The sequence below is a fragment of the Natator depressus genome, chromosome 2 (assembly GCF_965152275.1).
Source record: "Natator depressus isolate rNatDep1 chromosome 2, rNatDep2.hap1, whole genome shotgun sequence".
In the NCBI taxonomy this organism is placed as follows: domain Eukaryota; kingdom Metazoa; phylum Chordata; order Testudines; family Cheloniidae; genus Natator; species Natator depressus.
Window position 1 is genome coordinate 41,042,842 of NC_134235.1, and position 15,716 is coordinate 41,058,557.

Sequence of the window (15,716 nt, forward strand, 5' to 3'; positions counted from 1 at the left end):
GCTAGACAAATTCAGACTGGAAATAAGGTATACCTTTTTAATGGTGATAGTAATTAACCATTGGAACAATTTAGCAAGAGTTGTGGTGGATTTTCCATCACTGACCATTTTTAAATCAAGATGGGATGTTTTTCTAAGAGAGAGATTCTGGGAATTATTTTGGGGAAGTTCTGTGTTATACAGAAGTTCAAACTAGAGGATCACAGAGGTCCCTTCTGGCTTTAGAATCTATGAAACTTTAGATCAGTAGTTCAAATCCAGCCTAGGTTGGTAGTGGACAAGAGTTGTTACTATCAGACAGTTGTTAGATGGACTGATGGTTCTCTGGGCACCCGGGACTGAGAGTCACCCTGCCTATGCAATGATGGTGTCTTGTCTGTGACTAGCTGGGTATCAGCTCCTTAACGCTACCAGTCTTTCAGCAACTCAGGTACTCTCCTCTGGGCTATACTAGCCTTGTCTTTGCCTTGCAGGTTTGGTGCATCTGAGTCCCACAGTCTGAAGTGTTCCCCTGTGGTATCCAGCCCATGACACTAGTTAATCACAGAAATGCCAGGTCCTCTGCCCCAAAAGAAGCAGTGTATCCCAATTTACTAGTTTTACCTTAAATCTCCACTCCCGTATAACACACAATACAAGACAAAATCATAAAAGCAACTCTTGGTCTGCGCTTAGTAGTAGTTACCTTTCCTGTTTAATAAAGTAGTTTTTCCCCCCAAAAAAGTTCTGTTACAGAGCTGGCTGGCTTCACAGGAATGAGGCGCATCCAGTTTTTCATGAGAACACCCCCACTTCTTAAGATGCTTCCTCAGTAAGGGCTTGGCTACAGTGCTACAGCGGCTCAGCTGCACCGCTATAGCACTTTAGCGAAGATGCTACTGTGTTGACTGGAAAGTTTCTCCCATCGGTATAATTAATCCACGTCCCTGAGAGATAGTAGCTTCTCCCGTCGATATAGTGCTGCCCACATGGGTGGGGGTGTGGGGGGTAATCCTAGACTTTAAGGTCAGAAGGGACCATCATGATAATCTAGTCTGACCTCCTGCACGTTGCAGGCCACAGAACCTCACCCGCCCATTTCTCTAATAGACCCCTAACCTCTGGCTGAATTACTTAAGTCCTCAAATTATTATTTAAAGACTTCAAGTTACAGAGAAGCCACCATTTACACTAGTTTTAAACTTGCAAGTGACCTGTGTCCCATGCTGCAGAGGAAGGTGACACCACTCCCTCCCGCTTTCCCCCCAGTCAGATTGGCAGGATATTAGGTGGGAAGGCTGTGACAGATACAGAGGGAGCAGTGGTAGTCACCGAAGCAATGGAGGAGACAATGAAGACGACTGGATGTGGAAGCTGCAGGATGAACGCGATCCTGGAGCGGATACCTGAAAAGAACTTTCTTTGTATGAAGTGCCGCCTGATAGAGCTGATGGAAGAGAAGATCTGAAGTTTGGAGATGCAGGTGGAAACTATGGTTGAGTTTTGAAGGGGATTCGAGCAGATGATGGAGGGAAGGCAAGAGGAGGCTGAAGGGAAATGTCAAGACTTGCAGATGCAAGCTGGACTGAAGAACTGTGAGGAGAGATTGCTGGGTGAGAAAAGTGGCCAGAGGAAGCATTGCCTACAAGAACCAGGTAAAGGAAAAGACCAGCTAATGAAGAAGAAATAGAGCTCAAACAGATTTGCTGAGTTGGTGAATGAAAAAGGGGCATGGCAGGCAGTAACTGAAAGTGGGAGGTCAAGGAAGAAGAGAAGAGTGGCTAGTCCTATAAGAAGAGGGGAAGAGTCAATGGAGATACCCAGAGTTCAGAGCCCCAGGAGGATACAAGATGACTTGCAGAAGATTGTAAGGGAGAATAAAAGACAAGAGGACTTGCACCAAAAAGAACAGGAGGAAGGCTGGAGAATCACTCCATCACCAGGAAAATGCAGGTCTATGTGATCGTTTTCTTAGTAGGGAGTCCCAAGACCCAGGCCTGTCACCAGAGCTGATCCAGAGAACAGAAAGGTGTGCTGTCTGCCGAGAGATAAGATATGGGATGTGGATCTAAGACTGAAGAGGATCCTAATGGGAGCAGGAAAGGATCCACTGATTGTCCTTCATGTGGGAACAAATGATACAGCTAGATTCTTGCTGGAACATATCAAGGGAGATTATGCCAGGCTGGGGAAGATGCTTAAGAAATAGAGGCTCAGGTTATCTTCAGTGAGATTCTATTTGTCCCTAGAGGAGAATGAAGATGAGACAAAATTACAATGATCAACAGATGGCTCAGGCAGTGGTAATATGAGGGCTTTGGGATGTTTGACCATTGGGAGGCATTCATGGACAGAGGACAGTTCTCATGGGGTGGACTCCACCTGAGTAGTGAGGGCAATAGACTTCTGGGATGGATGTGGCAAAACTGATTTAAAAGAGCTTTAAACTAGAAACTCAGGGGAGATGGTTGGGGTATGCTCATGTAATTTCCACAGCTGATTTTAACATTGAAAAGGAGGAAAATCAAGAAAGGATAAAACAATGGATAAAGGAACAGCAGTGGGTAGGAGAATGGACATTAAAAGGAAAAATAGTGCCAATACCAATGAAGCTACCAGTCAGGTAGGCAATACTGGCAATAGATTGAATGTACCCAATTGGATAAGGAATGTCAGTGAAGCTAAGCAGCAACAATTAAGATGTTTATACAGCAATGCCAGGAGCCTGGGTAACAAAATGGAGGAACTAGAACTATTAGAGCAGGAAGTGAAACCAGATATATAGGAATAACATAAACATGTGGAATAGTTGTCATGACTGGAGTACTGGTATTGAAGGGTATGTGCTGTTCAGGAAAGAGAAATAAAGACAAAGATGGTGGAGTAGCATTGTATATTAATGAGATTTACTGTAAAGAAATTAGAAGTGAGGGAATGGATAAGACAGAGGGCATATCTACCCTTGCCATTTAAAGCGGGAAAAAGTCCCTTTTTTGCTCCCCATGGGAGCGTCGACACTTGCTAATGACTTTTTGCAGTGAAACTCCAAAGTTTCACCGCAAAAAGAAAACCACCTCCATGAGAGGCGTACAGCTCTTACCAGTGATGCTTCTGCGGTGATGTGCAAGTGAAGACAAGTTCGTCCCTGGAGGAGATCTCTCAGTGCCTAGGTGACCACTCTGGCCAGCAGCTCTGCTGCTCTGATGCCAGGTAAACAGACATCCATCCCTCCCCCAGTAAAGCCCTGGGAACTTTGAAACTCCCCTTCCTGTTTTCTTGGCAAGTGCACACTTATCTGGCCAGGTGACAATGCCTGGTCCACAGAGCAAGTGATCCCCTGCTTGGAGCAATGCTGAGCTACTGGAGCTTATCAGTGTTCGGGGAGAGGAGGCTGTGCAGGGACCCAGGATGCCCCGCGATCATCCCCCCCCCTTTCCAACAAGACCCATGTCAAACTGGAGAGAGCTGCACTGTGGGATAGCTGCCCTAGAGCGCTGCTGTCCTCCGTGATGGAAGTGCTGCTAACGTAAACACACTTTGACACCTGAAGAATTAAATGAGTACTCAAACCAATACTTTACTTTCACTGGTTCCCTATTACCGGTGAAACTTACAGCGCAAAAACTCTGCAAGTATAGACATACCCAGAGTCTGTTAGTGCGAAAATCACTTTTGGGAAAAAAGCTACTAGAGGATCCCCCTGGGCTTGTGCTTGGGGTATGCTACTGAGCCCCAGGATCCAATTTGGATATGGTAGAGACCTCTTGAATGTTTTTAATGAAATAAATACTACTGGGAATTGCGTGATTATGGGAGACTTTAACTTTCCAAATATAGATTGGAGGACACGTCCTACTAACAATAGTAGGATCCAGATTTTCTTGAATGTGATAGCTGACAGATTTCTTCACAAAATAGTCTCTGAACCAACAAGAGGTGATGCCATTTCAGATTTGGTATTGGTGAGTAGTGAGGACCTCCTAGAAGATCTGATTGTAGGAGACAACCTTGCTTCTAGTGATCATAAGTTAATTCAGTTGAAACTAAATAGAAAGATAAATAAACATATCCTGTAACTAGGGTCCTTTATTTCAGAAGGGCTAACCTTAAAAAATTAAGGGAATTAGTTCGGGAAGTGGACTGCACCAAAGGTCTCCAGGATCTGAATGTGGAGGAGGCTTGGAATTACTTTACGTCAAAGTTGCAGAAACTGTGTGAAGCCTGCATCTCAAGCAAGGGGCAAATATTCATAGGGAAGGGTTGCAGACCAACTTGCATGAGCAAGCATCTCAAACAGGTGATTAAAAGAAAGCAGAAAGCCTACAAGGAATGGAAGATGGGATGGATCAGCAAGGAAAGCTACCTCTTGGAGGCCAGAAAGTGTAGGGATAAAGTGAGAACTGCCAAAAACCAAGCAGAGTCGGACCTTCCAAAGGGAATTCTAACCAATAATAAAAGGTTTTATAGCCATATAAATAAAATTAAAAGGAAAAAAGTGGGACTGCTAAACACTGGGGTGGGGGGGGGATTAAAAATAATCTAGGTATGGCCCAACACCAAATCAAATACTTTGCCTTTGTTTTTAATAAGGCTAATGAAGATCTTAGAGGCAGTGGCAGGGTGGCTAATGGAAACGAGGATATGGATGTAGAAATTACTGCATCTGAGGTGGAAGTCAAACACAAACAGTTTATTGGGACTAAATCAGGGGGCCCAGATAATCTCCATCCAAGAATATGAAAGAGAGGTTGGTATAACTACATTGCTCAGAGTGTGGATAAACAAAAAAATCCATTCATCTGAGCAATGTAGTTATACCAATATAAGTCTGTAGGGTAGACCCGGCCTTGGGAATTCTGCTTCTGGGCAAGTGGAGGTAGTTATATTGTGCAGGGATAGTATTTCTGGAGGTAAGTCTGACCATTTCCCTCTATTTTCATTCACCTCTTATCACCCAACCAATAACCTTCTCAGGCTATCAGAAGAAATATTGTTTCTTGTGTTTCCTTTGGTTTGTTGTCCCTTGTGTCATCAACCACTAATCCGGATGGAAGAGGAGGCATAAAAGGATGCCTGTTAATGAAATTGTGGGTCATAGGCCTGGGATGGCAGACATAGTTAATACAATTTAAAAACCCCTGAGAATGTAAGTATGAATACAGTTAAATCACTTGGGATATTCACTTGGCTCTACAACAGACTTATTGTGTGACCTTGGGCAAATCTTTTGATCTCTGTGCTTAGTTTCCTCATCTGTGAAATGGGGATAATAACTCTCCTACCTGACATGAGTTAAGATTAAACTTATTTATGTTTGTAAAGTGCTTTGAGATCCTCAGTTTGATTGTGCTGTAGTATGAAAGTGCAAAAGTTTTCTTATTCAGCAACCTACCAGATCACGTGTGTTTATATCCTTGTTTGTTGAACACCATCAGTGTTCATGGTGGTCTATAATATAAAGCAACTCAGTTTCTGTCCCAAAGCAGTTTACAGTCTGAACATGGTGGAAGCTATCGTTTAGAGACCCACAGCTAGATGATCAGTGATTAGAATATCTTAGTAGTATGGATAACTTATTTTAAAAAAATATAATCGGTTTCAGTGATGTGTTGTTAAAAATCAAATTATCGTAGCTGATTTATTATTTCTTTTTTCAGGTGTGCCAGGTTGAACTTGGTTTTCGGCGTAATGAAATTCAGCATATTGTATCTAAAATCCCCAAGATTTTAACTGCAAACAAAAAGAAGCTTACAGAGACTTTTGACTACCTGCACAATGTAATGGGCATTCCCCACCACATCCTTACTAACTTCCCTCAAGTAAGAGATTTAAGAATTGTGGGTTAAAGTGTAATTGCCGTCAAAACAAGGAGTTTATTTCCTTCACTGGGCCAGCACTGAGGGCAAAATTATACAATCGCCAAAATCCACATGGATTCTTCAAGTGATCTCTGGCAGCAAAAAGTAGTTTGGGGCTTGGCTTAAATTAGAACAATTTTTATCAGTAATTCACTCATGACTAGTTCAGTGGAGCAACAGGTAGCTGTGCTAAAGATTTAAATTTGGGAGCGCATTTAGTACTTTTTTTCTTCCTTGGTCCAGTGAACATAATAATCATGTTTTCTATGGTTATGGCAGTGGTGATCTCTACTGGCTGATTTACAATATAGATAAGTGCCTGCTACATCGAACACTGTTGTTGGAGCCTTCATCATCTGCACCTCAGATACTCACACTGACGCTCGGGAGCTGCAAGTGGTTCTTTAATGTCTCCCCTGCGGCTCTTTGCAGCACATGATACTAAAACACTGATTTAATTATTAACCAATCAGGATGCTTTTACTATATTATTAACCAATTGTAGAATACTTGGTAATTTGCTGTGAGAATAATATATACCTATAAAAATAGTAAATGAAACAATGAATTCACACTACTGTGGCTCTTTTGGGTAATGTTGATTGCTAATTTGACTCCTGAACCACTGAGGGCTGAGTACCACTGGACCTAAGGTTTTCATGTCAGTTGAGGGGGGAAATAGGAAGGACACTGGAGAAAGTTCATTCTAAATTATTGGAAAATCTAATCCAAAAAATCCAAACTTTCTTCATCAGGTATTTAACTAGTTCTAAAAATGCAGTTCTCGCAATGACTTCTTTCAGATTTACACTGTTTCTAAGTTAAGTATTTTAGCTGGCAGAAGTTTAATATCATTAAATAGCTTGAATGTAATTTCATGTATTGCCTTTAGAATATATATGGCAAGCAACAAAATGTCTTTACACATCAGTGTACTTCTTAGTACATTCACATAAAAAAGAATCTGACACTTCATAAAAGGGCAGACAGATACACAGTGACAAGTTTTTAAAGTGCTTGTACACAAATGCTAGAAGTCTAAATAATAAAAAGGGTGAACTAGAGTGCCTCGTGTTAAAGGAGGATATTGATATAATAGGCATCACAAACCTGGTGGAGTGAGGACAATCAATGGGACACAATCATTCTGGGGTACAAAATATATCAGAAGGACAGAACAGGTTGTGCCGGGGTAGGCGTGGCACTATATGTGAAAGAAAATGTAGAATCCAATGAAATAAAAATCTTAAATGAATCCTCATGTTCCACAGAAACTCTGTGGATAGTAATTCCATGCTCTAATAAGAATATAACAGTAGGGATCTATTATCGACCACCTGACCAGGACAATGATAGTGACGATGAAATGCTAAGGGAGATTAGAGAGGCTATCAAAATAAAGAACTCAATAATAGTGGGGGATTTCAATTATCCCATATTGACTGGGTACATGTCACCTCAGGACGAAATGTAGAGACAAAATTTCTCAATACTTTAAATGACTGCTTCTTGGAGCAGCTGATACAGGAACCCACAAGGGGAGAGGCAACTCTCGATTTAGTCCTGAGTGGAGCGCAAGATCTGGTCAAAGAGGTAACTATAACAGGAGCGCTTGGAAATAGTGACCCTAATATAATAACATATAACATTCCTGTGGTTGGAAGAACACCTCAACAGCCCAACACTGTGGCATTTAATTTCAGAAAGGGGAACTATGCAAAAATAAGGAGGTTAGTTAAACAGAAATTAAAAGGTACAGTGACTAGAGTGAAATCCCTGCAAGCTGCATGGACACTTTTTAGAGGCTCAACTTAAAACTCCAAATTAAAAAACACAGTAAAAGAACTAAAAAAGAGCCACCGTGGCTTAACAACCATGTAAAAGAAGCAATGAGAGATAAAAAGGCATCTTTTAAAAAGTGGAAGTCAAACCCTAGTGAGGTAAATAGAAAGGAGCATAAACACTGCCAACTTAAGTGTAAAAATGTAATAAGAAAAGCCAAAAAGGAGTTTGAAGAACAGCTAGCCAAAAACTCAAAAGGTAATAACAAAATGTTTAAGTACATCAGAAGCAGGAAGCCTGCTAAACAACCTGTGGGGCCCCTGGACGATCAAGATACAAAAGGAGCACTTAAAGACGATAAAGTGATTGCAGAGAAACTAAATGAATTCTTTGCTTCAGTCTTCATGACTGAGGATGTTAGGGAGATTCTCAAATCTTTTGTAGGTGACAAATCTGAGGAATTGTCACAGTTTGAAGTGTCACTAGGGGAGGGTTTGGAATTAATTGAGAATCTTAACAGTAACAAGTCACTGGGACCAGATGGCATTCACCCAAGAGTTCTGAAAGAACTCAAATGTGAAATTGCGGAACTATTAAGTATGGTTTGTAACCTGTTCTTTAAATCCGTTTCTGAACCCAATGACTGGAAGATAGCTAATGTAACGCCAATATTTAAGGCTCTAGAGGTGATCCTGGCAATTACAGACCAGTAAGTCTAATGTCAGTACCGAGCAAATTAGTTGAAACAATAGTAAAGAATAAAATTGTCAGACACATAGAAGAACGTAAATTGTTAGGCAAAAGTCAACATGGTTTCTATAAAGGGAAATCATGTCTTACTAATCAAGAGTTCTTTGAAGCGGTCAACAAACATGTGGACAAGGGGGATCCAGTGGACAGAGCATACTTAGATTTCCAAAAAGCCTTTGACAAGGTCCCTCACCAAAGGCTCTTATGTAAATTAAGTTGTCATAGCATAAGAGGGAAGATCCTTTCATGGACTGAGAACTGGTTAAAAGACAGGAAACAAAGGGTAGGAATAAATGGTAAATTTTCAGAATGGAGATTCGTAACTAGTGGTGTTCCCCAACGGTCAGTCCTAGGACCAATCCTATTCAACTTATTCATAAATGATCTGGAGAAAGGAGTAAACAGTGAGTTGGCAAAGTTTGCAGATGATATAAACTGCTCAAGATAGTTAAGACCAAAGCAGACTGTGAAAAACTTCAAAAAGATCTCACAAAACTAAGTGATCGGGCAACAAAATGGCAAATGAAATTGAATGGGGATAAATGTGAAGTAATGCACATTGGAAAAAATAACCCCAACTATACATACAATAAGATGGGGGCTAATTTAGCTACAACAAATCAGGAGAAAGATCTTGGAGTCGTCATGGATAGTTCTCTGAAGACGTCCACGCAGTGTGCAGCAGCAGTCAAAAAAGCAAACGGTATGTTAGGAATCATTCAAAAAGGGATAGAGAATAAGATGGAGAATATCTTATTGCCCTTATATAAATCCATGGTACGCCCACATCTTGAATACTGCATACAGATGTGGTCCCCTCATCTCAAAAAAGATATACTGGCATTAGAAAAGGTTCAGAAAAGGGCAACTAAAATGATTAGGGGTTTGGAACGGGTCCCATATGAGGAGAGATTAAAGAGGCTAGGACTTTTCAGCTTGGAAAAGAGGAGACTAAGGGGTGGATATGATAGAGGTATATAAAATCATGCGTGGTGTGGACAAAGTGAATAAGGAAAAGTTATTTACTTGTTCCCATAATATAAGAACTAGGGGCCACCAAATGAAATTAATGGGCAGCAGGTTTAAAACAAATAAAAGGAAATTCTTCTTCGCACAGCGCATAGTCAACCTGTGGAACTCCTTGCCTGAGGAGGTTGTGAAGGCTAGGACTATAACAGGGTTTAAAAGAGAACAGGATAAATTAATGGTGGCTAAGTCCATTAATGGCTATTAGCCAGGATGGGTAAGGAATGGTGTCCCTAACCTCTGTTTGTCAGAGGGTGGAGATGGATGGCAGGAGAGGGATCATTGATCTTTACCTGTTAGGTTTGCTCCCTCTGGGGCACCTGGCATTAGCCACTGTTGGTAGACAGGATACTGGGCTGGATGGGCCTTTGGTCTGACCCAGTATGGCCCTTCTTATGTTCTTAGACTTCTTAAAATCTTCACTGAGGTGTATTGCACAAATAGTTGAGTTCTGATGATTAACTTTTTTTCTACTGCCTTGTTTAAATGATTTTAGACCTTACATTTACTATCATCCTAAAAATAAACAGTATATTTTGGGTTTACTTTACCCACTGCTGAAATGAAGTCACCTCTGAGTGGAACATGGCAACTTTTTACAAGAAAACCATGTGCAATTTAAAACTGCAAGGGGCAGTTTCAGAAGGAATGAAATTATTGTAGCCATGACACTGAGTCTAACATTCTAAATCTTGAAGTTAAAAGCCATGGGATGGCTAATCTTAAGAAGTCAAGACCAAACAAAAAGGTCAGCTAACAGATTGTTGGGGAGGACTCTTCTGTCTCTCCATCCAGGATCTTGATAGTTTTTTCCCCAAGGAAAAATGAAAAAATCTCATGTGATCTCCCATCACTGCTTGTATCTCCACCCTTCCCTCTCAGCATTCTCTAACACAGGGGTTTTCAAACTGGGGGTCGTGACCCCTCAGGGGGTCGTGAGATTATTACATGGGGGTCACGAGCTGTCAGCCTCGACTCCCAAACCACGCTTCACCTCCAGCATTTATAATAGTGTTAAATGTAAAAAAGTGTTTTTAATTTATAAGGGGGGTCACACTCAGAGGCTTGCTGTGTGGAAGGGGTCACCAGTATAAAAGCTTGAGAACCACTGCTCTAACACTAAGTCCAGTGGCCTTGGTGTCTATCTCCATATTCATCTTCCTGCCTTTAGTACTATTCACGTCATCCCTTAGGTTCATGACTCCATCCCTCTTGGTTCTCCTCCTAACTACATGTTTAGCTATTCTTTCTGTATACATTTAGAAGGCTTTTTGTCTGTGCCTGGCTGAGCCTGAAAGCTCAGTTCTTTGACCCATCAGCTTTTCTGCCTGTGCTCTATCCTTGGTGAGGCCCATGCACTCACTATTAACTATTGCCTTTATCCACATTCACAAATATAAGCTGTCTCCAGCAGCTGAGTCTAATCTTTGTCTCTCTAACATCTCATTTTAGATAATGGATCATCACCATTTCAAGCCTCATGCAAAACCGAACACACAAATTTCCTTACCAAGCCCTCTCACCTACCTCTTTTCCACAACAATTGATGCCACCATTCTCTCTGCTACTTAGGATTATAACTAAGGCTAAGTTTTTGTCACGGATATTTTTAGTAAAAGTCACGGACAATAATGAAAAATTCATGGAAGCCTGTGACCTGTCCTTGACTTTTACTAAAAATACCCATGACAAAATGGGTAACCAGGGAGCTCCAGGGTCCCCCCTGCTGCAGTTGGGAGCTGCCGGGGTCCCCCCTGCCACCCGCAGCAGCCACGAGCTCCAGGGGTCCCTCTTGCCACCCGCAGCGGCCGAGTTCAGTGGATCCCCTCTGCCAGCAGCGGTGTATGGGCCTCTCTTCGGCAAAATGTGATTACCTGACCAAGCTACTATGCAAACAGAAGACTGATGTCCTCACTTATCCAATAATAAAAAAGCATTGCAGTGCCATATGAAAGAAGAATATACATCTCTGACCTGGTTTCTGTGTATCTTCTCTGCCCTCTTCACTCTGCCAATATCATCAGCTTTGATGCATCGTGTTCTCCTCTCAGACACATCATATTTCCTTCTTTCATGCTACCCCTTAAGCTGAGAACAACCTCCCCAAATCTTTCACCAAGCCACCTCCCTTGCCTCATTCAAATTTCTCCTAAAAAATTCTGCCCTCTATTCTGCCATCTTGTTTACAAGAAGTGAGGGGAGAAAAGATGACAATTTTATTAACATAACCATTAAAATAGTCTTAATTGTCACACTCTTCCATCTTATTCCCTTATTGTCTGTTTCTGATCCTCACTTATTGCCATGTCATATTTAGATGTTAAGCTTTTTGGGGGCAGGAACATAGGCACTGCCATACCAGAACAGACTAGTGGTCCGTCTAGTCCAGTATCCTGTCTCCAAGAGTGGCCAGAGTCAGAATACCATACCAATATCAGCCTCTTCAGAGGAAAATGGAAGAAGCCCTGCAGTCAGCAGTTCTGGATAATCTGCCCCCAGGTAAAGATTCTTCTTAACTCCCCTTAAAGAAGTTGAGTGATGCTCTGAAGCATGAGAAATTATATTCCTCTCAAAACTCTTGAGTTTGTTTTAATCCATACTGCTATATCTCTGGATACCTTATCCATATAAATGCCCAATCCCTATTTGAATCCTATCGACCGCTTGGCCTCAGTGTTGTTTTGTGAAAATGAGTTCCACAAGCTAATTGTGTACTGTATGATATAAACTTTCTTTTATCAGTTTCATCACATATTCTGTGGGTTCTGCATTATGAACGGTGAATATACCACCACTCTACCATTCATTATTTTGTACTGTATCATGTCCTCATCCCCTCTTATTTGTCTGTTTTCTAAAATACAATCCTAGTCTGAATCTCTTTTCATATGGAAGCTTCTGTTTGCCTCCAATCATTCTTGTTGCTTATCTCTGAACCCCCATTTGTGCTATATCCTTTTTTGAAATAAGGTGACTGACTAGAACTGAACACAGTATTTCAGGTTAGAGAGTACCATTGATTTATGGGTTAGCATATAAAGGGGATGCTGCTTAACAGCAGACCGATGTTAATAATTTTCGGTTAATGGGAGCTGATTCCATCCCATTACCTTTAATATTAATGGGATTTGGATATTGGAAATAGGCATGCTGCTTACTTTTTTTTATTGATTGGAGTAAGGGCCCCATCCACAGGCATGTTCGCAGTGCTGCAGCCAGGGAAGGAAATCCTAGGGCAGTGCGGCACCTCTCCCTGCACTCTCCAGGGTGCGTCCTGACCTGGCACTGGAGACCCAGGCTTAGCACATCAGAGAGCTTTCTTCCCTGGCGGCAGCCTCACTGCCTTCATAGGAGTTAGCCATCTGGGATGCTTGCATCCCTGCCCACTGGGGAAGCCCCTGCAGGAGTCCTGGCATTGCGGACGGGGAAGGGAGGTTGTGGGTAGGGCAGGGAAGGCTGCAGTCCAAATGCCGGGGTTTTCCATGGGGAGTGAAGGCACTGGGGGTCCATGGGGAGGCATGGTACCTCTCCAAGCGCTCTCTGGGCTGCATCCTGCATGCACCAGCTGCAGACAGGCTTGCAGTGCTGCAGGCAGGGAAGGCACGTCCCAATGCTTTCTTCCCTGGCTGCAGCTCTGCAAACTTACCTTCTGCTTATTGGCAACTTCCAGATAATGACAACTTTTTGCTGGGAACCAAGCAGTTGCTAATAAATGGAATCCACTGTGTGAAGTTACTTTCTAGAGATTTATCATCACTTATTGATTCTTTGTTTAATTCCAACAGTGTTATTTAAAAAAAAAAAAAAAAAAGTGTAGTATAGGATCTGGTTCATATGCTTAATGAGGAATGGTTTAGAAAAATGGAGGGGGGAAGATGCAAAATTTTCAGTTTTATTCAGAACTTTTACTTTAGTTGCAAAACTTTTAGTTTTAGATGTTCTTATAGAGCCTGAAGCTTATAAAACTCAGCCTTTTCTTTTGTTTCCTAGGTTTTCAATTCAAAGCTATTACGAGTCAAAGAAAGACATATGTTTCTTACATTTTTGGGAAGAGCACAGTATGACCCAGCACAGCCCAGCTACATCTCTCTGGACAAGCTAGTATCCATGCCCGATGAGGTGTTTTGTACAGAGGTTGCCAAGGCCTCAGTAAAGGACTTTGAAAAATTCTTAAAAACACTTTAATTAGTAACACATGTAAAAAGAGAGAGAATGTTATGAAATAAATGTATTTTACAAAAACTGCTCTCTCTTCTGTCTCTTAACTGCTTATTTACTGGTTTAAAAAGTTATTGCTTATGAAATTACTGCAATGTGTAAGGATAAAGGCATATATATATTTTAAATTGATTTAAAATATGTATTTCTTAATGGAAAAGGGTTAAGCAAATGTATGTATAATTATTGACGTAACTCTTGAAATAAAATCCTAATTTTCATTCATGATTGGCAATGCAGCCAACCAGGAACATAAACTTATAAAGCATGTTAAAATTGATTTTTTTGCTACTTTTTCACCTACAGTTTGTTTCAATATATTGTAAGATGAAAAACTGATCCTCTGTTTAGTTTGCTTGGATGGACACAGTTGCACTTTCTGAATGAGACAGATAATGCTGGAGCAGCAAGATTATTATTCTTTACTACTAGGGTTAGTGGTTGATTCAATTCTATTGCACCACCTATACATGCTCTGACATGGTGGCTCTCACACCAAAGGGACTTCTTAACACCTTCCAGTGAGCATACATCTTTCTTAAGGTGGACACTGAGGTTACTCTAACAGTAGCTAGATAGCTAAGCAAATCTGTTCTTTAAAGATATCAAAGTACCATAATCATTAAAGGATAGCAAGTTAAAATTTAGTCCACTTACAAAATAGATAGAAATACTTTTATACTTCACTTGTCAATCTGTGTAGTTTTACAATCCATTTTGTCTCTTCCCTTTTGCTGTCTGAAAGAGAGAAAGTGCTGTTGTGTATACGGAGTTAACTGAAAAACAACTATGTTCCCCACAACTTTGTTATAGTAATGTTGGAAAATGTAATAATAGATAAATATATTCAGATGGAAGTGATCTAAACTGGCTGCATTCATTAATACAGAATTATAAGAAACACACACCTTCATGGTCCATGCTACTTGCCAAGCTGAATAAAATGCATAAAGTAAATTAAACTAGAGTAGACACTTTCTGATTTTGTTTACAGTCAGTATGATTCTTCATGCTAGCACAGTGGTGTAGTGTTTGTCTTATAAATATTTTAAGAAGTTTAAAAACTAGATATTTTAATTCAAATGTATTAAAATACAATGAAAATATTTCCACTGATATAATTTTTGTTTTTAAAAAGCTAAAATTTGGAGCCTATGTTCCCTAATAGTTGTCTCACTTTACAGCAGTGATACTCAGACTGAGGCTCGGGAGCTGCAAGTGGCTCTTTCCAGCACTATAGTATTTCTAATAATTAGATTAACCAATCCAGCAACAAAACAGCTTCTACAACACCTTACTGGTTACCCAGAAGCCAAGAACACAATTCCCTTAAAACAATCCAGCCTTGGGCTCCCACCCAGGCAGCCAAGTCAAATACGATAAGGATTACTGAAAATCTTATTCATCATATAAAAAATTCTATCAATCCCAAAGGATCGGACACATTACCCACCAGGTCAATGAATATTTCAGTTCTTACCCAAATACATGCTTACAGCCAATTCTTATTAACTAAACTAAAATTTATTTAAAAAAAGGAGAGAGTGAGTATAGGTTAAAAAATAATTATACATACAGATATGAATAAAGTTCTTAGTTTAGTTTCATAGTAGAGATGGTGAGCTTTAGAGTTGCAAAAAGTTCTTTCAGAATAAATTCCACTGGACTATAACCTATGACCAATATCAGGATGACCCAGACTGTAGCTGGGGACCTCAGTCTTGTGACTCAAACTTTCCTTGATGGAGTTTAAGCAGATCTGAGATAACAGGATCAGGGCCCAAGAGTTCTCTTTATAGTTCTCTGGCAGCTTCTTGACAGCAGTCGAATAATAAGTGAAGCATTGTGGCTTTGAAGTAGGCCTATTTCCTAAGCATCACCAGTAATTAGCTATATGGATTAGCATAAGGCAACTGCCCATCTTCCACCATTTACAGGTAAAAAGAAAAGGAGTACTTGTCGGCACCTTAGAGACTTGACTTAAATTTATTTGAGCATAAACTTTCGTGAGCTACAGCTCACTTCATCGGATGCATTTAGTGGAATCTACTTTTTCCACTGAATGCATCCGATGAAGTGAGCTGTAGCTCACGAAAGCTTATG

At 40.7% G+C, this 15,716-nt stretch overlaps 1 protein-coding gene across 2 annotated transcripts in view; it reads left to right on the plus strand.

The window, feature by feature from the left end:
- MTERF3 (mitochondrial transcription termination factor 3) overlaps nt 1-14,507 on the plus strand; it is a 35,786-nt gene extending 21,279 nt beyond the window's left edge. For both annotated transcript variants that reach the window (XM_074944067.1, XM_074944068.1), the window contains exons 7-8: nt 5,637-5,798; nt 13,386-14,507. In XM_074944067.1, the coding sequence (XP_074800168.1) occupies nt 5,637-5,798; nt 13,386-13,580 (357 nt within the window). In that variant the 3' untranslated portion in view covers nt 13,581-14,507. The remainder of the gene's footprint in view (nt 1-5,636; nt 5,799-13,385) is intronic.
- The last annotated feature ends 1,209 nt before the right edge of the window (nt 14,508-15,716 follow it).